Raw genomic sequence first — 23,900 nt, 5'->3', positions numbered from 1 at the left:
TTACATAATATACTGCAATAACTGTCCTGTTGTAATGTTCTTGAAATTATTTCCAAAAGGTGGCACTTCAGACAAATTGTTCTGGAGGTGAATTTGTATAGGTTGGCAAGCTCTGCAGTCATAGCCATAAATGAAATTTAACTAATAATTGGCATAATAATTTCTTGCGTTTTTTGGCCTTGGTTTCGTCTAAGAATTTCATTTCAGTGCATCACTAGATTTTACTGCTCTTATACTGTGTAGTGTACTTCAGATGACCAACAAAGCACACCACACACAATCACCTTTTCAGATCAGTCCAGGGAAGAATAGTCACTCTTGACACACGAAACTCTGTCAGCAGAATTTTTTGAGACATCCGATAATGAGGTCTATCGGTGTGTGTGGGTACCCCGCTTAAGAGCCATAATGCTGCCTGCTTAATTGAAGTAGTCAAACGTTGTCATTATTTTGTTTTTGCTTTAGGCTCTGCCCTAGCTCGAGGACTTGACCAGAGAACTCCTGGCAGCCCTGGATGTAAACCTCAGTGGTGCTGCAACTGTAAAGTGGTGGTCCTGGGAAATGGAGTGCAGAAATCCATCAAAGAGCTCCCCTCTCACATAAAGGTACCATATATCATATATAAACCAACATTTGTATTTTAATACCCCAACTTTAGTCTTATAGCTAATGTGTAGTGATTTAAATAGTGTTTTTAGCCTCCTTTTACTTTTAACACGAGTCGAGCGCAATAATTCACTGATGTCGAGGTTTGATTTAATTCCCCTCTCAGATTCTAACTGTTTGGAGATATTTTTCTCACTAGGAATCTGTCAGCCGTTTCAAAGACGAGCTGGTCTTCTGCAGTCAGAACTGCTTCCTACTCTACTGCTCCTCACCAATGCAGTCCAGGTCATCTACGGAATCAAAGGTTTGTCATTAAATAGATAGACAGCAAACCGAGATCAAGAGTTCCAGTTTGGTTGTATTCTGTTACAGGCTGTTGCCACGTGTTCCACTGTTACGCGGAAGTCGAAAATGTTCCGTAGAGGATGAGACGAGATGCGGGTTATATTAACTTGAAGGTAGCCAGTGAGCAAGAAAGTAGCTACCACGCGCTTGGCCTCCAAGTACCATGGCATGTGATTGGCTGACATAAGATTTTGACTCTATTAACCAATCGCGGTAACGTTTGTTGATGGTCATTTTCCTCCGCGTAAAAAAAAGGAAAATAAAATAGCTCCCAGCCCGTCTGACTACGATGGGGGCAGCTCCGTGGCGAGCCAGCTGTGTTACCCACACTAGCTGCTAGTGTGCTGCTCCGAAAACCGGAAATGAATTAAGTTACTGCATATGCCAGCCAAGTGGAGGGGCCTCTTAAGATTCAAAGTATATTAATATATAGTGTATTAAATATTAATATCAGCAATGTTATTTGTTTGTTTGCACAGTAGAGTCCTGATGTATTTTTTAGATTGTAGTTTTTGTCAGAGATGTATTTGAAAAGCATTTGTGCTGGTACTACTATTTTTGCTCGAGTACAAATTAATACATACACAGTACACATTTACATCACTTTTCATACATAAGTACATATATTCACCAATTGAGCACCTACATGTATAAAAACACATACATGCCCACACATACAGTACACACGCACACCTTAAACCCACATTATCACAACCACCATGTACATGAATACATATTTAATAGCCTATGTACTCTGAGAGTGCTGGGCAATGATTTTGAGTTTTGCACAGTAAATGTTCTCCAAATTACATTCTTATTTTTCTTTTCCTTTCATCAATTAATTTTACTAAAGGACCATACGATGTGATATTTCTTGTCATTCTGTAAATGGTAAATGGACTGCACGTTTCTAGCGCTTTATCTACACCATCACAGTGCCCAAAGTGCTTTACAAAGCCTCACATTCATTGATTCATACACCAATGGGCGACTGGTGCCATGCAAGGCGCTGCCAGGGCAACTGGGAGCAAATTAGGGTTCGGTGTCTTGCCCAAGGACACTTTGACATGCGAACAGTTGGAGCCGGGTTTCGAACCGGTGACCCTTCTTAGGAATTTAGTGCCAACATATTCAAAGAGACAATATGAAGAAAATTGAAAAGAAAAATATAAATAACATAGTGGTGTTCTGTGAAAACTGTGAGTGTACAGGAGATGCAGTAAACCTTCCATGTGGTATCACAGTTGTCTTTTTTTTATTTTATTTTTTTACCCCCCCCCCCCCCCCTTTTCTCTCTCCAGGAATCATTGACCCATCTCGCCACCTCGGATCAGACAGAAATCTTCTGCAAAGCCCAGCACCAGTACAACAACAACATGTCCTCAATGGATGTTCATTGCCTAGCCCGGCTTGAGCCTAAACACTCTCCCCCATCCACGCCCCCAATCTCCTTCCCCATGGCTGGGGAGACAGCCAGGTCTGACGCCATCAAAGTGACGGTGAAGTTAAAGGCCCGGCCGAGGTCCCACGAGACCTGGCATCAGGTAAAGAGACAAAAGGGTCTTCGATGGAGAAAGTGGACCGTCCAGGTTGTGGTGCCTAGAGGAAACTCTCAGCTCCCAGATGAAGATAAGATTGATGATCTCCTGAAGAAACTCGGCGCCTCCTTACGACATCCCGTTTCGCTGCGGGACCACAGGCGGTGTTGTTTCTGCCACCAGTTCGGAGATGGAATCACTGACGGTCCCGCTCGCTTGCTTAATCTAGACCTGGATGCGTGGGTGCATCTCAACTGTGCCCTGTGGTCCACAGAGGTGTACGAGACGCAAGCTGGCGCCCTTATCAACGTGGAGCTCGCGCTGCGTCGTGGCCAAACAGTGCGCTGCGTCTACTGCCAGCAGACAGGCGCTACCAGCGGCTGCCACCGCTTACGTTGTACCAATGTCTACCATTTCACCTGTGCCCTGCAAGCTCACTGCACTTTCTTTAAGGACAAGACCATGCTGTGCCACGCCCACAGACCACGGGGCACGGCCGGACATGCTCTGGAGCACGAATTGCGCTGCTTCGCCGTCTTTCGACGCGTTTACGTCCAAAGAGACGAAATGCGCCAGATGGCAACGGCTGTGCAGCAACCCGAGTTGGGCTACACCTTTCGAATAGGTAGCTTGGTGCTACATGCCATCGGTCAACTCACGCCCACGCAAATGGCAGCTTTCCACTCCACGACTGCAATCTTTCCAGTCGGCTACGAGGCGTGTCGTATATACTGGAGCATGCGCCATGGCAACCGCCGTTGCCGCTATGTCTGTTCTGTCGAAGAAAAAGATGGACGACCTGAGTTTACCATCAGAGTCATTGAACAGGGCTACCAAGATATGGTCCTGACTGACATCTCAGCTAAAGGTTTGCCCTCAAAAGCCTGTCAAATTCCTTAAAGATATGTTTGAGCCACAGTGAGTGTTTTTTCTTAACATTTTACTGTTCTGATCTTCCTTGTATTAGGAGTGTGGGATAAGGTTCTGGGTCCTGTTGCAGAAAGAAGAACTGAATCGGGCACACTGAAGCTCTTCCCAGTTTATCTCAAAGGGGAGGACCTGTTTGGGCTCACGGCGTCTGCTGTTGCCAAGATCACGGAATCGGTTTGTCGGAGTTCAGACAGTGTTATCAAACTTGAATGCAGATTGTGACACAATCATGATTCAAGTGTTTTATTCTTATTTCAGCTCCCTGGAGTGGAAGCATGTGACAGGTACACATTCCGTTATGGACGCAACCCTCTCATGGAGCTGCCTCTCGTGTTCAATCTGGCTGGCAGTGCCAGGGCCCAGCCAAGAACCAGCTCTCCTCGCACCTCTCTGGTCATCAGGTAATATTTGGTGACAGTAGCATCACTATATGGGGGTCCTCTGTTTACGGCGGGGTTCCATTCCTATGACAGCGAAGTAACCTGAATTTGTCCTTAAGTCAGAATGCACTGGAGTCTGTCACTGACCTAATGCAGTAGTGAAGTCATCATACATGCAAATCAGTCTCCTTTTTGTGAAATTCGCCATTTTGAACTCAAAATAGGCCATTTACATGAATCGTATCGATCCAATGAATTTTTCCTGGGTGGGGGTCACCGTCATTAGAGGCTGTTTCGTACTCCTAGAATGCTCGCAGCTAGAGCCATTCCACACATCCACTATCCACACACAGATGTAATTTCTGAATACTACTCCGCGGCGGACTAATATGCGAGCGCCTCGGCATGAGGTTCCACCTGTGCGCTCAGGACCTGCTTTGGATAAGTCACAGGAGTTGACGAGACCAGAGAAAACACTTCCGCCTCTTCAGCTGGTAAGAAGTAACGGTACTTTTACTCCGTTACAGTGATCTAAATGTCGCTCGCTACTTTTATTTATCAACTATTTCGTGCGCAAGACTACGACTTTGATTTGTTGCGCTAGTATTTTCGTGGTGAGGTGCTGCGGGTCGTGGCCCTGGTTGTGGAAGCACACGTAACATCGGCGACAAGAGTTGATCCGCTAGTACATCTTGATTTACCGATAATTAGGAAACGCGGCTACAATTATCAAATTAGTTTACGGCTGTTAATGTTAAATGTATTAAGTGATGGAGCGATGGTAGGGATTGTGTCACAACATAGAATGAACTAACTTCAAATTCAGAAATGGACAATAAAACAGAAAAATATTGTACTTAATATTTTCCTGGCGGATGCATTTGGGATTAATTAGCCTTTGAAGTTGGTAATAGTAAAAATGAAGTGAAACAGACAATGATTTTAGTCAATTATTTTCTAGAATGAGAGTGCTAAAAGAGGAGGATGCGATTCATGTGGCAGGCATCAGATACAGATGGTGATGGGCCTGGCTCAAGTTTGAGGCCAAAACAAAAAACCATAGAAATGTGGCTAATTTAATTTTAATTTTAAATGTATACATCCACATGTACTTGAGCGGTGTAATTGTTTTTCCTGTGTGAAGAATTTTTTTTGTGCCTGATTGTACTCTTCAGAGTCTTCCAGATTGCTTAATTTATGTTAAAATAAAATAAAAATTATCTGCGCAGGCCCGGCAGATCCCCCCCCAGTCCCCACCCTACAGTGTTTTTTTTTTTGGGCACCTTTTTCATGCCTTTGGTCTTTGCATGTCTGAATAATTACAGTAAATATTTTTATGAAAAAGACTTCTATAGATAAATATAAAATAAATGATCTTAAGTCAGAATGCACTGGAGTCTGTCACTGACCTAATGTATGCTAATGCAGCAGTGAAGTCATAATTACAGTAAATATTTCTATGATAAATATAAAATAAATGAACACCAAGTACGGTGGTAACTGTGGGTCCCTTTTTGTGCAACGTGACCACATAAGCGGTGTGCATTATTATTGTTATTATGCTGCTCAAATTAGTTACTGTTATACAGAGAGGCCCCTCTGTATTTTATATTTTCATATTATTTATTAATATCCGTTGCCTTAAAGGGCGCAGGCGGTATCCGGTGGCAGTGCCAGGTCTAACCAGAATGTGGCCCAAGGAGAAGGTGGCGCACCTCACAGCAAGCCCCCAGTAGTGCACCCCAGATCATCGCAGTACCGCTGGATGAAAAGCGAGTGGAGAGCCAATGTCTACCTAGCCCGCTCTCGCATACAAGTGAGTTTCAAAACTACTGTGCTTTAAATAGTCTAAAACGCTTCTCATCCGTTTTGGTTGAATTGTCTGGAACTTTGTGTTGGATGAACCTGTAATCTTAAGTAATAATGTGTTGCAATTCATCCGTATGCTTGTTTGTTAGGTTAATGCCATTGGCCTTAAAGTAGATACAGTGGGGGAAATAATGATTTGATCCCCTGCTGAATTTGTAAGTTTTCTCACTTACAAACGAAATTAACTCTTTGTTTTTTTTTTATTGATTTTTTTTGGTAATAAAATATTTGTCACAAATGTGTAAGAAAAAAAAGAAATAAAGTTATAATATATTGTGCTTTGTATTTAGTGAAATAAGTGTTTGATCCCTCAGCAAAACATAAGTACTTATCGTTGTGCAGAGCGATGAGGTAACCAAGTTTTGACACAGCTCACGAGGAATTTTGGTTCACTCTTTCCAGAAACACTAGAAATCTTTCAAGTTTATATGCTCCCGCTTGGAAACTTGACGCATGAGTTCCAGCCATCCATCCATTTTCTGAGCCGCTTCTCCTCACTAGGGTCGCGGGCGTGCTGGAGCCTATCCCAGCTGTCATCGGGCTGGAGGCGGGGTACACCCTGAACTGGTTGCCAGCCAATCGCAGGGCACATACAAACAAACAACCATTCGCACTCACATTCACACCTACGGGCAATTTAGAGTCTCCAATTAATGCATGTTTTTGGGATGTGGGAGGAAACCGGAGTGCCCGGAGAAAACCCACGCAGGCACGGTGAGAACATGCAAACTCCACACAGGCGGGTCCGGGGATTGAACCCGGGTCCTCAGAACTGTGAGGCTGACGCTCTAACCAGTCGGCCACCGTGCCGCCCTTCAGTTCCTGGCAGAGATTTTATATTGGGTTGTGGTACAGAGACGAACCAGGCCACTCCATGACCTTAATCTGCTTCTTCTTGACCCACTGTTTTGGGTTGTTTTCCTGCTGGAAGGACACATTTTCTGTGTTCTTGCTGACGAAACTACAGTATAATAGTACAGTACATGGCTCCATTTACTGACCCCTCAAAGAGGTGAAGTTGCGCTGTACCTTTTGCAAAAAAAAAAAAAAAAAAAAAACGGCAGTAAAAAGTAGTTTTTCCTCCTCTGTGCTTGATTGCGATGTTTTTCTTCCTGTCAGACATTTTTTTTCATCCTCCAAACTTACCAGGTCAAATTTGATAGCGGATAACTCGGCATTGGTTTCATTTGACCACAGCACCTTCTCCCAAGTCTTCTCTGTGTTATTCAGACGTTCACTGGCAAACTTAAGGTGGGCCTGCCCTCCATATGTGCCTTCTTGAGCCGGGGAACCATGCGGGCACTCCGAGATTTCAGTGCATTATGGCGCAGTGTGTTGCCAATTGAGGACCCCATTGCCTTCAGACCATGAACAAGTTCCTGTCTTGTACTTTGAGGCTGCTCAATCTTTTTTGCGATCATCCCAACTCCACGAGGCAAGATCCCGCATGGCGCTCCAGACTGTGGCAATTGGTCATTTTGGAATAATGGCACCAATAATTGACCCTCTCACCAAGCCGTTTGTACTGTATGATGTTTTGTAAATCATTCCAGTTTTGTGCAGGTCTGCAATCTCGTATCAGACATCTTTAGTCTTAGATTGGAAAGTAAGACTTATAGAACAGGTGTTATTGTTTTTTTTTGTTTTTTTTTTTTAAATTTAACTTTTTTTTTAAATACATATGACCAGTTAAGTTTAGGAGTGTCGGTAATTGGTTGAATGTATACTTAGCTCACTCAATAAAAAGAACAAAATGTTGTTGTTTTTCAATGCATTTTTGACTGATTTTCTATTACCGTAAAAAAAAAAAATCATGACCATAAGAGACCATTAATTTTATTTGTGAGCAAACCCCCCACTTAATGTACTGATATTTCCAAGAATTGATTTTACTTAAAATCCAGAACTTAAAACTTAATTTACTTTGTATTGTGGAATGATTTTGGTATTGTAATGTAAATGTACTGTAATAACACATTCGCAGGGCCTGGGGCTGTTTGCTGCTCGAGACATGGAGAGACAAACAATGGTGATTGAGTACAATGGAACCGTCCTCCGTAATGAGGTAGCCATCAGGAAGGACAAGGTCTATAGATCTCAGGTATGCATCCATTTCACTGTGTATCAGCTAACTCTGTTATTTTAGCAAAAACTTAGGGTGATTTTGACCATCTGCTTTCCAGAATCGGGCAGTGTTTATGTTCCGCATCGACAGCGAGCATGTTGTAGATGCAACTAGATCAGGAGGGCTCGCCAGGTACGTACGTGAGATTTTGCCACTCTAAATGTGTAATGACAGTTTTGCTTTTAGGATTTTCGTTAGAAATGTCATACTTGGACAAAGCACTCAATGTATCATTCATTATGCAGAAATCTCTGAGCGAGCTGAGTGTGATGTCTGTTCGCCTTTGGCTTTTCTAGTTAGTCTCAATGCACTCATGATCATGACCTTGACTATATGTAGGCGGGTTGCCCCAGGCTGCCGATTTCAATGTGTTTTGTGTCGTACATCAGCAAAAACTCAACTATTTTACTTGTTGCATGTACAGTATATACTGGCATAATGCTTTCCGTGAAACATTTCTGATTTGTACAATCATACTAACTGAAGGGCTCATACTGTGTAAGGCTTGTCAGAGAGGTCTTTGTTCAGTTAAGTGTTTGTAGCCAATCCAAATGTGAAATTAAAAAGACTGATCATTCATGCACACAATGGTTTTGCTATGACAAGTTTACCTTTTTTTCTTTATTCATCAGGTACATCAACCACTCTTGTGCCCCAAACTGTGTTGCCGAGGTGGTAACGTTTGAAAGGGGTTACAAAATCATCATCAGCTGCATCCGCCGGATTGAAAGGGGAGAGGAGGTAGATGTTCTTAGTTTTCTAATCCCACCTTATTTCTAATTATATGACTAATGCTGTGTTCACACCAGGTGCAAATTGAACCATTCACACGATGTGGTTACATATAAAGTCAAAGCAGTTTGCGTGCTGGGCGACCTTTTTGTTGCAATGCGAGTGCGGCAAGCACACGGAAATTCGCTTGTCTCTTTCCGTGTACATACTACAACCCCAATTCCGATGAAATTGGGACGTTGTGTTAAACATAAATAAAAACAGAATACAATGATTTGCAAATGATGTTCAACCTATATTTAATTAAATACACTACAATGCCAAGATATTTAATGTTCAAACTGATAAACTTTATTGTTTTTTAGCAAATTATCATTAGCCATAAGATTCTAAGTTAATGATTACTTGCTAAAAACAATAAGGTTTATCATTTTGAACATTAAATATCTTGGTTTTGTAGTGTATTCAATTAAATATAGGTTGAACATGATTTGCAAATCATTGTATTCTGTTTTTATTTGTTTGACACAACGTCCCAACTTCATTGGAATTGGGGTTGTATATCATGTGACACGAGACATGAAACAACTCACATGCGCGGACACCCAAACTGAATGTGAATCACACCACAACCATCAACAATAGTGACAGCATAGAAGTAAACATCTATCCATTTTCTGATGCTGATCTGAAGATATCAGATTTTGTTTTCCTCTTTACGCTGCCATAATGCATATCCAAATTGTGCTACTTGAGAGCAAAAAATTGGAAATGTCTCACTTTAACCCTCCAGTGTAAATCCAGCCTTATCGAGACAAACGCAACCCGAGCTACTGTGTCGCTGACGCGTCTGCTCTCGTTTGTTTTCCAGCTGTGCTTCGACCACCAATTCGACCCCGTTGCCAGTGAGCACAAGTTGGCGTGCCACTGTGGCGCTCCAGAATGCAGGAAGTGGATCAACTGAACGAAGAGAGGGCAATGATGACGAACCTTCAAAAGGAAAAAAAAAAAAAAAAGCATTCCTGCTTCTCGCCTGCGGATGCCAAGAAGGCTCAGTTTCACACTGAAGTCGTCTTGTGAACCAGCAGAAGTCGTGCGAGTTGGATGGAGGTGAAAGGAACACAGTAGCAGGACACGATGTGTGCCATAATGTGTGAGGCTGTTTTATTGCAACGCGTGTGTGTGTGTGTCTGTGTCTGTAAATGCGGGTGTGGAATTCACCATCGAATGAGAAAGCACTGTGCAAGGTGCGGCCTTATTGCTTACTAAGGGCAGGCCCTTTTGTGTGTGTGTGTGTGTGTGTGTGTGTGTGTGTGTCATACTACATACTGTACGTGTATGACTAAATGTCGACATCACTGAATGAGGAATGTACAGCAATGAATACTGCGAAGGGAATATTAACTTGCACTAAAAAAACAACAAAAATGAAAAAAAAAATGGACACAAACACAACTTTAAAAATACTTGATTCCATGAGTCAGTTTTATCATAGGTCTCTGTCATGTGATTTGTGTGGAATTTTGTATTTATTACCGAGTGAATGAATTTGATTCTCTACATGAATGACGAGTTAAGGAAGGCTAGATATGTTTTGTGAAGTTAGAAGACGACGCTGTTACTTTTTTGTATAAATGTACATAAAGAAAAAGTATAGGAATAACCGACCAAATACTACCTTAACCTTCTCGATGTTGGGTGTTTTTAGATTTTCTTCTCCTCCTTCCTGTTCTGTTTGTCAATGAAATTTATTTAAGATTGAACGTTATTTCTGTTTGAGAGTATATATTATGATTATTATGTACAGAATTTGTAATATAACCACAATAATTCACAAAGTATTTTTGTTGTAAAAGTAAGGTATTGTAGCTGTAGTGTTTTGTGACTTACACACACTTTAACCACTCAAACATGAAAGAAAACTATTTTTGTTGATAAATGATCAGTCGCAGAATGAAAATATCAGCTCTCCAAATGGCGACAGATTGTCTGCGTCTGTTTGCTGTTAATCAGGTTTGATTTTAAATGAACTGTGAATTAGGTTTTGAAACCCAAAAGGACAACTTTTTAACTTTTTAACACAAATAGGAACACCGTGTAATTATGTTGCTTTTAAAACAAGGTGCAAGTGTCTGATGATTATGATGATGATAACATCGACAAACCCGTGTGTGTGGGTGTGTGCGCGCGTGTGTTTGTTTGACAGAAAGAATTGCCGGGGAACTTTTGCCACCGTCGCTTCTCTCTCTTTTGGATAGAAATGGCATTGTCTTTAATCAGAACTATTTCTTATACTAACACACAGTCACACGTCACATGCGTAGAAAATGGAAGCGTTTTTTGCCTGCACAATTTCAAGTGGACTGTAAAATTTTGGAGACAGTCTTAGAACTTGTAATGTATATGGCATGTATTTTTTTAACTTTCCGAAGACTCAATTGTATATATTTTCTCAATGAATGGTTGTAACAAAATTGTTTCTTGGATATTTTTTCCCCCCTCTCTTGTATGATACGACATCATCCTGCCAGTGTGTTTGTGCTTCATCATTTTCTTGGTCATGTAAAGTAGTCCCCTAGCCCCCCCACCCACCCTTCTTTTTTTTTTTTTTTTTTATTTTTTTTTTTTTGCAGTTTGTTTTTGAAAATGCCTTTTGGAGTGTACAGAGTATGGAATTTGTGGAGTTGAATTTAGAAACATTTACAAAAATAAACTATTTTACATGTTAGAATATTGTTCAGTTCAGGGTGTACCCCCCTCTCGCCCAGGGTCAGCTGGGACAGGCGCCAGCAGGCCTTCGCGAGGAGAAGCAGTACGGACAATGGATGGATGGGTGGACATGTAAGCATATTGTGTGTGTGTGCATACCCAACCGTCGTCAACTGCACAGGTAATGTTTTCAGTAACAATTTAAAATATAGTTTCCAATGGATGCCACAAGATTGGTGGTAAATATTCGCAGCTCCCTTCAATGGACAACCCCAATTCCAGTGAAGTTGGGACGTTGTGTTAAACATAAATAAAAACAGAATAGAATGATTTGCAAATCATGTTCAACCTATATTTAAATGAATACACTACAAAGACAAGATTTTTAATGTTCAAACAGAAACTTTGTTTTTAGCAAATAATCATTAACTTAGAATTTTATGGGTGCAACACGTTCCAAAAAAGCTGGGACAGGGTCATGTTTACCACTGTGTTGCATCACCCTTTCTTTTAACAACATTCAATAAACGTTTGGGGACTGAGGACACTAATTGTTGAAGCTTTGTGGGTGGAATTATTTCCCATTCTTGCTTGATGTACAGCTTCAGCTGTTCAACAGTCCGGGGTCGCCGTTGTCGTATTTTACGCTTCATAATGCGGCACACATTTTCAATGGGAGACAGGTCTGGACTGTAGGTAGGCCAGTCTAGTACCCGCACTCTTTTACTGCGAAGCCACGCTATTGTAACACGTGCAGAATGCTGTTTGGCATTGTCTTGCTGAAATAAGCAGGGGCGTCCATGAAAAAGATGTTGCTTGGATGGCAGCATACGTTTCTCCAAAACCTGTATGTACCTTTCAGTGTGTGCCTTCAGTTAGTGCCTTCAGGCACTAACACAGCCTCATACCATCCACTTTGCATCAGTCCATCTTAGATGAGCTCGGGCCCAGAGAAGCCGGCGGCGTTTCTGGGTGTTGTTGATAAATGGCTTTTGCTTTCCATAGTAGAGTTTCAAGTTGCACTTACGGATGTAGTGCCGAACTGTGTTTACTGACATTGGTTTTCCGAAGTGTTCCTGAGCTCATGTGGTGATATCCTTTACACATTGATGTCGGTTTTTGATGCAGTGCCGCCTGAGGGATCGAAGGTCACGGGCATTCAATGTCGGTTTTCGGCCTTGCCGCTTTCTTGCAGTGATTTCTCCAGATTCTCTGAACTTTTTGAGGATATTATGGAGCGTAGATGATGAAATTCCTTACAATTGTACGTTGAGGAACATTGTCCTTAAACTGTTGGACTATTTTCTCACGCACTTGTTCACAAAGAGGTGAACCTCGCCCCATCTTTGCTTGTGAATGACGGAGCAATTCAGGGAAGCTCCTTTTCTACCCAATCATGGCACCCACCTGTTCCCAAAGAGCCTGTTCACCTGTGGGATGTTCCAAACACGTGTTTGATGAGCATTCCTCAACTTTCTCAGTCTTTTTTGCCACCTGTCCCAGCTTTTTTGGAATGTGTTGCAGCCATAAAGTTCTAAGTTAATGATTATTTGCTAAAAACAATCCAGGTTTATCAGTTTGAACATTAAATATATTGTCTTTGTAGTGTATTCAATTAAATATAGGTTGAACATGATTTGCAAATCATTGTATTCTGTTTTATTCATGTTTAACACAACGTCTCAACTTTATTGGAATTGGGGTTGTAGTTCCTTTGCACCAAGATGCTACACGATGGTGGAAAAGTACTACTGTTCTCTAAATGAAGCTTCTCAACTCACTCCAACAGTTCCTTGGTGCCAAGATGTAATAGGATGGTGGCAAAGTACCACATTTGTCTTAAAGATGCTCTCCAACTAATTTTAACATAGCGCCAAGGCACCAAGGTGGTGCCAAAGCAATGTTATTTTTGGGGCCAGTGCACAAAAGCGACGAATAAATGGAGGTGGCTTTAAAAACTAAATAATTAGAGTATGTGAATTTATGAATGGCGAAACATAAATTTGCGGGGGTTCACCGTATTGGTCGATAAACTGAGTAGCCAGACACTTGTACAACAAGTTGTGGTTGTGACTTTCGGCTTGCCCTGTCAGGGGTCACCACACCGAATCCCTCTCATTTGTTTGGCAGTTTGTAATTAATGAATGCACTGTACACTCCATTTTGTGCTATATTGTTACGATCATGTTAATCCTTAAAATCCTCGGAGTTTATAATTTTGACGCCCGGGTTTTGTTGGACTCTTGAGGCTTATTTTCCCCAGAACCGGTAGTCCAATTTAATGTTTCATGCTGTTTCAACGCTGACCTTGAATGTCTTACAAAAAAGAAAAGAAAAAAAACTAAACATTATTGCTTCTACAATGACGCCTCGTAATCTGAAAAGGAAAAAAAACATCTTCAGGGTTCTTGTTACAAACACAAGGTCAGACGTAGACCTAAGCTTCTTATCGAAGGACAGTATGGTTATTTTTTGTTTTCATTTTCATTAGATTTTAATATGGACTGGTTGTTTGGTTTAATTTGTATGGTACATACAGTGATTTAGCTAGAGGAGGACTCTTAATAATACATGTTTTATATATTTCTAGTTTAGATATTCTTTGTAAGGGGGGTGTGAGTGACATCTGCTGGTGGAACATCTGATACAATCACGTTTAAGCAGAGTTCACACCGATAATCGGGCCAGAAAAAAGAAATTGTATCCCCACTTCAGATTGAAGTCAGCAAAGGCCAGGTTATTGGACATCTTAAATGTGTCAAGAGTAACTTGTCCTCCCCATTCTGCTAGGAAATTGTTTAGCGGATGACAATTTCAAATGTTAAGTGGGGGACACACCTGCTCCTCATCCCGCCCAATATAAAGCGCTATCAGGCGATTGGAATGATGTACCATGACCAGACGTGAAGCTTAGGCAAGAAGCTGCTGCAGGGGTGATCACATTTTTCCATTCCTGAAAAAAGCCCGAGCAAAGGTGTGGCACACCAGACACCAGAGAGTACAAAAGTGTGTGGTGGGGGCAAGTGGCCCCGGTTCCGCCGTCTCTGAAACGTAACGGACGTCTGTCGAGGATTTTTCAACAAACTTCCGAAATGACTTTCATGTAGTACATTTGTAGTACACTCGGTGTTTACGACCCACGCAAGCGATGTGTCGCGGTTCCTGTGGGCTCAGCTTCAAAGTGTCCTGTTTTTGTGTCGGTCCCTCCCCAGCGGATGTACCGTAACGCCTGCAAACAAGCGGCGGCCCAAAGCCATTCGTCGGCGCGTGCCCTGCCTCCGCCGCGGGCTCGGCCTACTTCCTGGTGGAGCAGTGGGGCGTCCTCCCCGCTGCTTCCACTCCGACGAGGTTTGCCGATGGTCCGCAGTCCTCGCTGCTTGAAACATGGGGAGCACGGTGATGGAGGCCGGCAAGGGAGGCTCCAAGAAGCTGCCCAAGAGGAGGAGAAGTCTGCGTATTAACATGCCCGTAAGTCGCTCAAGTGTACGTCGGCGCTCGGCAAATAGGGCATCGGCTAATTAATGGGCAAGCACGCGACGCTCGGGTTTGATTGACAGCCTATAATGCCATGAGCTCAGTTTCTAAAAGCGAAACGTTCGCTTTTTTTTTTTTCCCGACCTCAATGCCATCTGCGACACTGAATTGTAGCGAGCAAAGTTTTGCTTCCCGGCTGCTGTTTATTTACACCAGTCGGCCACTTTATTAGGTACCCTCTACTGTATTTATTGCAGGTGTGTGGCTGCCCCAAGTCCATGAAAAAGACCATTTATCTCTTCTATGCTATGAGAATTTGTGTGTGGAATTATTTGGGGGGGCAGCACAGTGTCCTTGCGGTTATCACGTTTGCCTCGAAGTTCTGGGGTTACGGGTTTGAATCTGGGGCCTCGGTTTGTTCCCCCCCTTGGTCGCATGGGTTTAATTTTTTCTGCGAGTACTCCAACTATCAAAAAAACCAAGCATGCTGGGTTCATTGCACGCTGAATTGATTGGTTGTTCTCGTGTGCTACAATCGGCTGGTGACCAGTCCAGGGTGTAAATCTTGCCCAAAGTCTGCTGGGATAAACCAGGACCAGTACTAAAGAAAATCGATAGATGCTTAAAGTCAAAGCTGAGGCTGTATTAATTTTTTAAAATTGCATTCTAATGCTCTCCTGGGCCCAGTACGTACGTGGGCTGGAGGTTCCCCACCCCTGATTTAAATGGCATCAAACACAGGAATATTCTATAAAAAATAAATTCCCTTCATAAAAATGATAGACGCTGTTTCACTATTGCTGTTACCATATTTGATAAACGTCACATCATAATACTAAAAAAAAAAACTATGGGAAATTATGGAAATGTGGCTTAAAATATTTGCGTCTCTGGAGTGGCTGTTCGCCCGTCCGGTTAGGCAAATCAATTCAAATGAAACAACCATAATTGTTCACTGCCTATTTCTAAAAATGTGTGTGAAACACTATCATGTCAAAGCCAAGCAGAGCTTTGTTGAGTTTTTGGGGAATACGCATATTAGCTTTAGCTAACAACACTAGCTTGTTCACTGAAGATGTTGACGCACTTGGGGTCGGGGCGGGGGTTCATGAGGGTCCGGGGGGGTATTTGTGTTTGGCAAAGTGTCTGCCACATGCGCCACAAGCACGATCCACACACTAATCGTATGGCACGTCTTTACTTACAAGGTGCTCACTTTTTGCCCCCACTTGCACAAGTTTGAAGCCTTTTGCCTCTTTCAACTCCCTAGCTCCACCCCGGTTGTCATGGTAACAAAAGCCATACTTGCCACTGGGTCGCTCAGTTTCGTTGAACAGGACCGCCCCCTTAAAACTGGCTCAGTTCCGTGAGGGTAAATTATGTACAAAGTTTGCTGTAGGAACTGTTTAATACATTTTAAAAATATATATGAAATATACACGCGTCTCGTCAAAGTGTCAATTCAACTCCTGTACCCAATGTTGTGGCTTATGAGTTATTTGCTGAACTTTCAGGCTTGCTTGTAATTATCATATTGTTTCTGTGGTTTTTTGTTGTTCTCACCTCCTCTGACCCCCCAGGGAGACTTTTGAACTCTTTGAGGTCTGTATCACTGTATGGCGCGGACTTCAAACCCTCTGCTGATGGCAGAAAGCCATCTTATTGGCCAATGCCGCCACTCTCCAGCTAACTTGCAGGAACTGCAAGATCAGCTTTTTATCTGCAAAAGAAGAGTAGTTGATCACAGCGCCTAATCACGTTAGCATGTTTTCTGTGCTGCGCTCACGTTGTCACTGTGTGCCAATTAGGAATGTAAAGCTTTATCTTTGCTATGAGAGAAACAATTTGCCCAAGTCGTAATCAAATGAGGTCCTGTTTTTACAGAAACGCAATATTGCCTTATTGTCTGCTGCTGCTGCTTTTAGTCCAAACCGAAGCACCTGGCTTTGCACGATCTCTGCTCATCCGTTTTTATTGTATTTTTTGTGTCTCTGCTTTCATGCAGGAGTTTTCGCCGTTTGCTTCTCCTCAGGGGGAAATGATTTGCTCGGCCAGAAGCCCAAAGACGGTAAAGAATTTCTAGCATTTCCACACTCGCCTTACTTCCATTCGCCATAAACGCTTGCAAGCGAGGAAGACTACTAACTACTTGACTGATCCGACCATCACAGATGCACCTCATTACGTTTTGATCTGTATCCAACTAAGGATCTTTTTGAATGGGGCCTTTGCAAATAATTTGTGTATCTTGATGACAAAATTCAGGCGTATGCAAGAGGCGGGTATCCCGAAACCTGTACAGTTTGCTGCTGATCCAAATTCGGATTGTTTGGCCTTGGTGGAGGCCTGCGCTCTACTCCAAACTTGAACACTGTCTCCGACCTCCAATTTTTTTTGCTTTTGGAACTGAACTGAACTGAACTGTGTTTTGTAACAAACCGTATTCAAGTTTGAGGATGTCAGGGGTAATATTGATGACTGAGGTGAAGGTTTGGGTGTTGAACAATGACGTGAGGAGAAGGACTCGCTGAAGCTAATTTAACGTCTTGCGTCGCCTTTCTTTCAAGTGTATAAGTAAGTGAACCGATTTGTATCACAAATATTGAACAGGTTTAACATTTACAATTTTGACGGGTTTCCCCAGCTGATCGGGGACGACAATTCACTCTTGTACCCCGCACCAGAGGATGGTTGGTCAGGATCATCTTGTAGAGCAATCCGACTTCAGAAGGGGTTTGCTTCTCAAATCTGGTCTGATTACCTCCTGCTGTGTACCCTGCTTGAGCGGAAGTGTTTTGTTTTACTTTTGAGGCTTTTTAAAATGTATTTATTTTAACTGAAAGTTGTTGTTTAAACTCCCTATTTCACACCTTCAGGGAGATTTAACTTGCTGTGTTTGGTAGTTGTTTGTTTTCCAGCTCACACTAACTTGTAGATTTTGTCTTTAACGAGGCCTTCGTTCATCTTCTTCCAACCCTCCAAGCGTGCATTATCGAGAGCACGCTTATACAGGATATTGATTTGCGTCAACAAAAGCAGCCTCTTCCTAATGTCTGCCCTGATACAACGGCTCACCGTTGGCTTTAGCGCTGAACTATTTTTACAGTTCACACGAGTCCGGCCTTGCCCCGCCCCTCCTTTCACGAAAGTCTGAATTTCTTCTTGCACAATATTGCCAGATGAGAGTTGCCTGCAAACAAGAGGAGACGGGCGTGTGCGCACAGGCACGGTGGACGACTGGTTAGAGCGTCTGCCTCACAGTTCTGAGGACCGGGGTTCAATCCCCAGCCCCCCCTGTGTGGAGTTTGCATGTTCTCCCCGTGCCTGCGTGGGTTTTCTCCGGGCACTCCGGTTTTCTCCCACATCACAAAAGCATGCGTAGCGGGTTAATTGACGACTGTAAATTGCCCGTAGGTGTGAATGTTAGCGGATGGTTGTTTATTTGCCCTGCATATGTGCCCTGCGATTGGGGTAGGCTCCAGCACTCCCGCGACCCTTGTGAGGAGAAGCGGCTCAGAAAATGGATGGATGGATGGAAGTTTTTACCATTGCAACATTTCGGATTCTAGAGCAAATTATTCCAGATGCAATTGATCCCAATGGGGAATTTAGTTTGAAAAGTAAACGAAATCGGAGCTCGACCGGCATCACGGAACAGTCTGTTAACAAATGGTTAAAAGATTAACTGTTGGCACAAGCAGGCCAGGAAGGAGCCTCTTTGCGTCTGTGGCCAGATCGGCTGCCGTGACTGCTTTGCTTTGCTTTGCTATCAGCACGACAAATGGATCAGCATTTGTCTACAACTTCGCAGGCATACAAAACACTGCGAAAGACGCCGTCTGGTGATTGTCAGAGTGCGAGCGCCAAGGTGCTGACGAGGGCGAGGCTGATATGTTGTTCATAGCCGAGCATGACATTTATTAGGGGGAAGTGGAGAAGGATGATGATATCAGTGTTGGTTTAACAATAACATCTTAAATGCCAGCACAGATTCATTCAACTGGAATTCCCAGCTCAGACATTTGCCAAGGCAAAACATTCAAAATAATGGATCAGCACCATTTTGCGCACCTTCAAGAGATTCTCCTCATGCGTTTGACTCACTGAATGGTTCATGCATCATCCATAAGAAATTGAGGGAAAATGTCAAACGAGAACATTCAGTTGCACATATTGCTGCCAAGGCCAAATGATAATACAAGATAGTGGTAGCTTCCTCCCTCGTAGCTCAGCAGTCAGTTGATAATCTCAACCTTGTACAACAGAAACTAACAGAAAGACGCCAAACAATCGACAAAGTCAAAGCTGTACTGTCGGTACGCTCACGCACATGCAAGCGCACAACATACACGTCATATTTTATATAAGCGTCAGTTTGTTCCTCTCCTGCCAGTTATGATAACAGCCACCTTGCAAAATAAACAAGAACCCAAAATAATCCACAGAGTCAGGAAGGTTGCAGTAATCATTGGTCAGATGATGTGTACGGTGTACAGTGGACCCCCACATACTCGCCGTTTGGCACCCACGGATTCGCCGATTCCCAGATTTGTTTTTCCCCCCAATTTTTTGTTTTCTTTTTTGGAGTGGAACCAACCCCGAAAATGCTTATTGGTGGTTTCTTCCTGTTCATTCAAGACTTTTTGAGTGGAAAAAAACTTATATTGGCCGTGAATTATTCACAGATTTTTGCAATTTCTGGTCCAGCCGGGTCCCGATCCCCCGCAAATTGAGGGGTCCCACTGCATTTGCATTTGGCGCTGTATATGTCTTTCGATCCAAAGTGTGCGTGGGGGGGAAAAAAAATGTACGGGTGATGAATGTCTTGGTCCGTCCCCCACACCACATAATTTTTCCATCAGCCCGCTGAGAAACAAATGACATCAAATGGGCAGTATGTGTGAGCTGTGACGATGCACGAGCTGTTGTTTACGCTCGCATCCGTGTGCAGTTATCTGGCAGCTATTATCTAGCATATCTGAGGGAAAAAAGGAGACGCGCGCGCCAGCTTGCGTTTAGGAAGTGCAGTCAGCTCCTGGTGTTTCACAACGCATGTCTTCTCTACATTTGCTTATTTTTCCAACACTGCGATCACGATTCACAAGTCTCCTCGTGCGGCATCGTAAAAGAGCATCCTCATGGTGTCGCAGGGGGAGCGTTGCGTCTGTTCGGCCAGCCTGACCGGCGGACAGCCTGCCGCCGACCCGCCGCCGTGCCCGCAGTCGGCCCCGGTGCAGTCCAAGTCCGGCTCGGGTTCCCCGAAGAGCATCTTCTCCTATTCCTGCTATCAGAACTCCCCGCCCAAATCCCCCCGCCGCCTCAGCTTCAGTGGCATCTTCCGTTCCTCATCTGGCACCAGCCCAGCGAGCATCAAGATATTCTCCAGAGCCCGCAGAGGTAAGGCCAAAAACCGAATTTTGCCGAATGCACTTTCCACCGCATCTCATCATTTATTGTGATGAGATTGTCGGTCGCATTTTCAGGCAGTTTTTTTGCCGCTGGTAAATTGTTGCCATCATAAAGCCTTTAATACATAAGTAACATTTGAAAACTCTTCAGGTTGTCTGTTGATCCTTAAAAAGTGTTAACTATTTAATTTTCCAAAATTAAGGACTTGATTACCCCCACCCAAAAAAACGACTTTTCAAAGGTCTTAAAAACACCACATTGTTGTCCAATTGTGTCAGTCCAAAAATAATAACTCAAGGGAGACACTTTTAAGACCGTGCCCAGGAGCCAAGGTGCTTTGGTGGGGCGAGCAGACCACCCTCAGTCCCTGGGTGCATGCAGACCCACCGTACTGCATGACCAAGAGAAAAAAGGGCAAGTCAGCGAGCTAGCCAGCAGCTAATGTTAGCAGTTGACTGTTGTGCGTGTGTGTGTGTGCGCGTGCGCGTGTTTGTACTCTTCTCATCTCTTCGTGCTGCGAATTCTGACTTCCAAGAAAATGTCAATAAGGAAGTGAAAGCCACGGTTCCCTCGCGGTGAACCGTTCGCTGCTTTGTTTTGTGAGTGCAGTGTCCGAGGTGCGCCAGGCAAGTGATCGCTTGTGCAGTGTGAAATGTTCCCTCTGTTAGCAAGGAAAAAGGAAACATTTGGTTTTGTTATGATTCTTCTTTTGTTTTAACATCCTTTCAGTTCATGGTCGCAAGACTGAACAACCCGGTTGGATTCTGCTGCGGGTTTGCCATTACACCGGTGGGCACGGTGCCAAAATACTTGTTCGCCGGCGCTATTGGAAGTACACATTATTGCTCTCCAAACGTGAATGAGAGCGACTGGAAGAAGTCTCGGAGCGGTAGCGGCTTGCCCAACGGTTGCGTAACTGCGTGGAGACGGGCCCGCTGGAAACATCGAGCGTCAAACCACGTCAAAGATGACTCGTGTTTTTGGCTCGGAAAAGCGGCCATTCTTGCCCCGTTTCCTCTGAGCGGGCGACTGCAATCGCAAAGTTTGTACTTTTTATTGACGAGCCTAAAAAGGAGCTCACCGCCTTCCTGTTTTCTCAGGATTCCTCCTGGCGCTAAATAGACAAAAAGTATCAGTGTGGCTTAACATTGCACCTACAGGAAGTGAAAGTGCTGGAAAATACTGGGTGGTATGTCATGGCCATAACTGATTACCAGAAAAGTGGGGGTAGTGGTTAGTATGGCTGCCTCACAGTCCTGAGGTTCTGGGTTTGATCCTCGGTCTTTTTGTCTGGAGATTGCGTTATCGCCTCGCGCTTGCGTGGGTTTCTTTCCAGCTTCCTCCCACCATCCAAAAACGTGTGTTAGCTTCATTGACGTCGAGCTGACCTCAGGCATTTGTCAACTAAGAGGCTGAGAGGCTGCTTGCTGCCTCCTGGCCACTAGAGGGCCCCAAGCATGCTAATTGGTTCATATGTACCCTTATGTCCAGTGTGTGTGTGTGTGTGTGTGTGTGTGTGTATATATAATCATTTTTCTAAAGAGGATGCTTATGAAAAAAACTAAACGTTGTCCTTTCTAGTGAATATCACTACTTCTTTTAGCTACAGAAGCGTTTCTGTTCTTTCACTGACCTGTGATGGGACATGCTTGTAGCTTTCTTACATCGGGCTCAAGGGTGCGCTGAAAGCTCAATTTGCTTTCTTCAGCGTGTGTTGACATTCTGTCATTCATTTAGTTTGACTCGTATGATTTGGATCACCAGATGACAACTATGGTAGTAGTACAATCTGCATCTTTTCTGAATCTCATCTGCCGGGCCTTTTTAAGGCGCTGGCTTCCCGCTGAAGCCAATTTCCGTGCATGGCCTTATCTGGAAGTGACCCGGTTCTCCTGGCAGCTCCAGCTCTCTCCTCGCCTTCCCTCTGCTCCTTTTCTTCTCTCTCTCTCTCTCGCTCTCTCGCTCTCTATGTTGCTATAGCGTACTGCTTGTTGTCAGTAAATAAAGGAATGGGGCATTTTTTTTTGGACTTTCCAAAAATGAACAGAACACTGACCTTCCAAGGGCAGCATGATGCACCTTTGTACATTCATCGAAATAATACATTCAAAAACAAAGTTTCACTCATATCTGAGGCCTTAAATTTATATCCGCCAGTGCTTAGAGGATCGCTAGCCTAGTGGTTAGCACGTCTGCCTCAGAGTCATGAGGTTCTGCGTTCAAATCTCAGCTCCGGGCCTCCTGTGTCGTCATTTGGGTCATGGGTGAGGTGTGTTCACACCTGTGGACAATTTCCAGTTTTCATGCAGTGTCTTGGATCTGCTCCTCAATATGAAATGTGTGGCGAATAAAAGTGAAGTGAATTGAATCACGGCGACCTAGTGGTTAGCAATTCCGCCTCGCAGGCGAGAGCTCCCGTGTTCAAATCTCGGCTGCTCCAAGCTTTTGCATTTTCCTCTTCCACATTCCAAAAACACGCACGTTAAGTTCACTGAAGATTGTCCATAGATGTGAATGCCTGTCTGTAAGTGCCCCGCGATTGGCTGGCACCCGGTCCATGGTGTACGCTGGGCTCCAGCTCACCCGCAACCCAAATAACAAAATTGCTACAGAAAACGGATGGATGGTACCGAGAGCTTACGTCACATTAAATGATGGAAAGTCATAGCTAGCGTCATCTGTCATCTGCAGCTGAGTGCAAACTGGACGCCCCGCCCCCCACAACCCTGCCGTCTCTTAAAGGTCTCCACCCCAAAAAAAAGTTATTGACAGCTGACAGCGCAAATGCCCTCAGCAGCAGCAGCTGCTCGGAGGCACACGCTTGATTGTTCTTGTTCTCGTTCTCCAGAGTGCAAGGAGCTTTTTCAGAAGCGCCTCGGCTGAGCTTACTCTCTGGGAGGGGGCGGTGCAGCGGGAGGAGGGTCAAGTGCAGACGCAGATGCCGGCCAATCGCTGATGTTCGCACCGGCAGGCTGGCCCCCTCCTTTTTTTTTTTTTTTTTTTTTTTAAACGCGGGTGCTATATTAGAAGAGACGCCACCCACAGCTGCACCTGACAATTTACGACGGATGCAGCTGATAGGCGGGAGGGCCCCGAGGGAGGACAACTTTTGACCGAAGCCGTGCAGAAATTACAGCTCAACTGCTTGTCATGCCCAGCTCCAAGGATTGTGGATTTTATAAGCCTGGATATGCAAGATTAACCTTTACAGGGATCTCTTGATTTTTGCCTTAAGATTAAGATCGCTGCCTCTCCTTTCAAGGAAAAGTGCTCCATCTCTTCCCCTAGCAGACAAACAGCTTGTGAGGAAGGGAACGGCGCGAGCGTCTCGAGAGCCCGTTTGTCGTGTTGCCGCGTCGTAATGCGGATGGTCACGGCCAAGTTCAGCGTCGAGCCCGCGACCCGCCGAGGCGCTCCATGAAGAGGTTCGGCAGCCTGAGGAGGAGCAAGAAACGCAAGGAGCAAGATGGGCTCGGAGGGAGGCAGCGGTCCGAGGCGTCCTGCTTGTCGGGTAACCCGCGCTCTCGCATGCTCGTCGTATTCTATGCGCCGTATATCTGGAGACTATCCGCTTGAATTTTCTGTTAGCGGATTCAAGCTTTTGGCAGCGTGGTTCAAATCTCGTTCCAAAAACGTGCACGTTGGGTTCGTTGAAGACTCTAAATCACGGGTGTCAAAATTAATGGACAGGGGGCCAGATCTGGCCCACGTAGGAAAATCATGTGCATCTGCTTCATGTCCTCGTGTACCCAAATTCAAATTGTCTTGACTTTTAATAATGTT

At 44.1% G+C, this 23,900-nt stretch overlaps 2 protein-coding genes across 12 annotated transcripts in view; both read left to right on the top strand.

Annotated features, from left to right (window-relative positions):
• The window catches only part of kmt2cb (lysine (K)-specific methyltransferase 2Cb), a 91,689-nt gene extending 80,487 nt beyond the window's left edge, over positions 1-11,202 (top strand). For 8 of the 9 annotated variants that reach the window (XM_061695056.1, XM_061695057.1, XM_061695054.1 and 5 more), the window contains 10 exons: positions 466-605; positions 806-910; positions 2,253-3,357; positions 3,457-3,593; positions 3,678-3,820; positions 5,447-5,615; positions 7,653-7,769; positions 7,852-7,925; positions 8,426-8,534; positions 9,397-11,202. In XM_061695056.1, coding sequence (XP_061551040.1) covers positions 466-605; positions 806-910; positions 2,253-3,357; positions 3,457-3,593; positions 3,678-3,820; positions 5,447-5,615; positions 7,653-7,769; positions 7,852-7,925; positions 8,426-8,534; positions 9,397-9,489 — 2,192 coding nt within the window. In that variant the 3' untranslated portion in view covers positions 9,490-11,202. Of the gene's footprint in view, positions 1-465; positions 606-805; positions 911-2,252; positions 3,358-3,456; positions 3,594-3,677; positions 3,821-5,446; positions 5,616-6,898; positions 7,630-7,652; positions 7,770-7,851; positions 7,926-8,425; positions 8,535-9,396 lie in introns of those variants that run through there. The other variant, XM_061695058.1, reaches the window with a different exon arrangement.
• An 85-nt stretch (positions 11,203-11,287) lies between these two features.
• The window catches only part of prkag2b (protein kinase, AMP-activated, gamma 2 non-catalytic subunit b), a 32,532-nt gene continuing 19,919 nt past the window's right edge, over positions 11,288-23,900 (top strand). Inside the window, exons 1-4 of one of the 3 annotated variants that reach the window (XM_061693533.1) lie at positions 11,288-11,366; positions 14,447-14,702; positions 16,714-16,776; positions 19,859-20,105. In XM_061693533.1, the coding sequence (XP_061549517.1) occupies positions 14,619-14,702; positions 16,714-16,776; positions 19,859-20,105 (394 nt within the window). In that variant the 5' untranslated portion in view covers positions 11,288-11,366; positions 14,447-14,618. Of the gene's footprint in view, positions 11,367-14,309; positions 14,703-16,713; positions 16,777-19,858; positions 20,106-23,134; positions 23,629-23,900 lie in introns of those variants that run through there. The other 2 variants (XM_061693534.1, XM_061693535.1) reach the window with 2 other exon arrangements.

This window comes from Phycodurus eques, chromosome 13 (genome assembly GCF_024500275.1).
Source record: "Phycodurus eques isolate BA_2022a chromosome 13, UOR_Pequ_1.1, whole genome shotgun sequence".
NCBI lineage: Eukaryota > Metazoa > Chordata > Actinopteri > Syngnathiformes > Syngnathidae > Phycodurus > Phycodurus eques.
The sequence above is the reverse complement of the archived record's forward strand: the minus strand, read 5'-3'. Positions and strand labels throughout refer to the sequence as shown.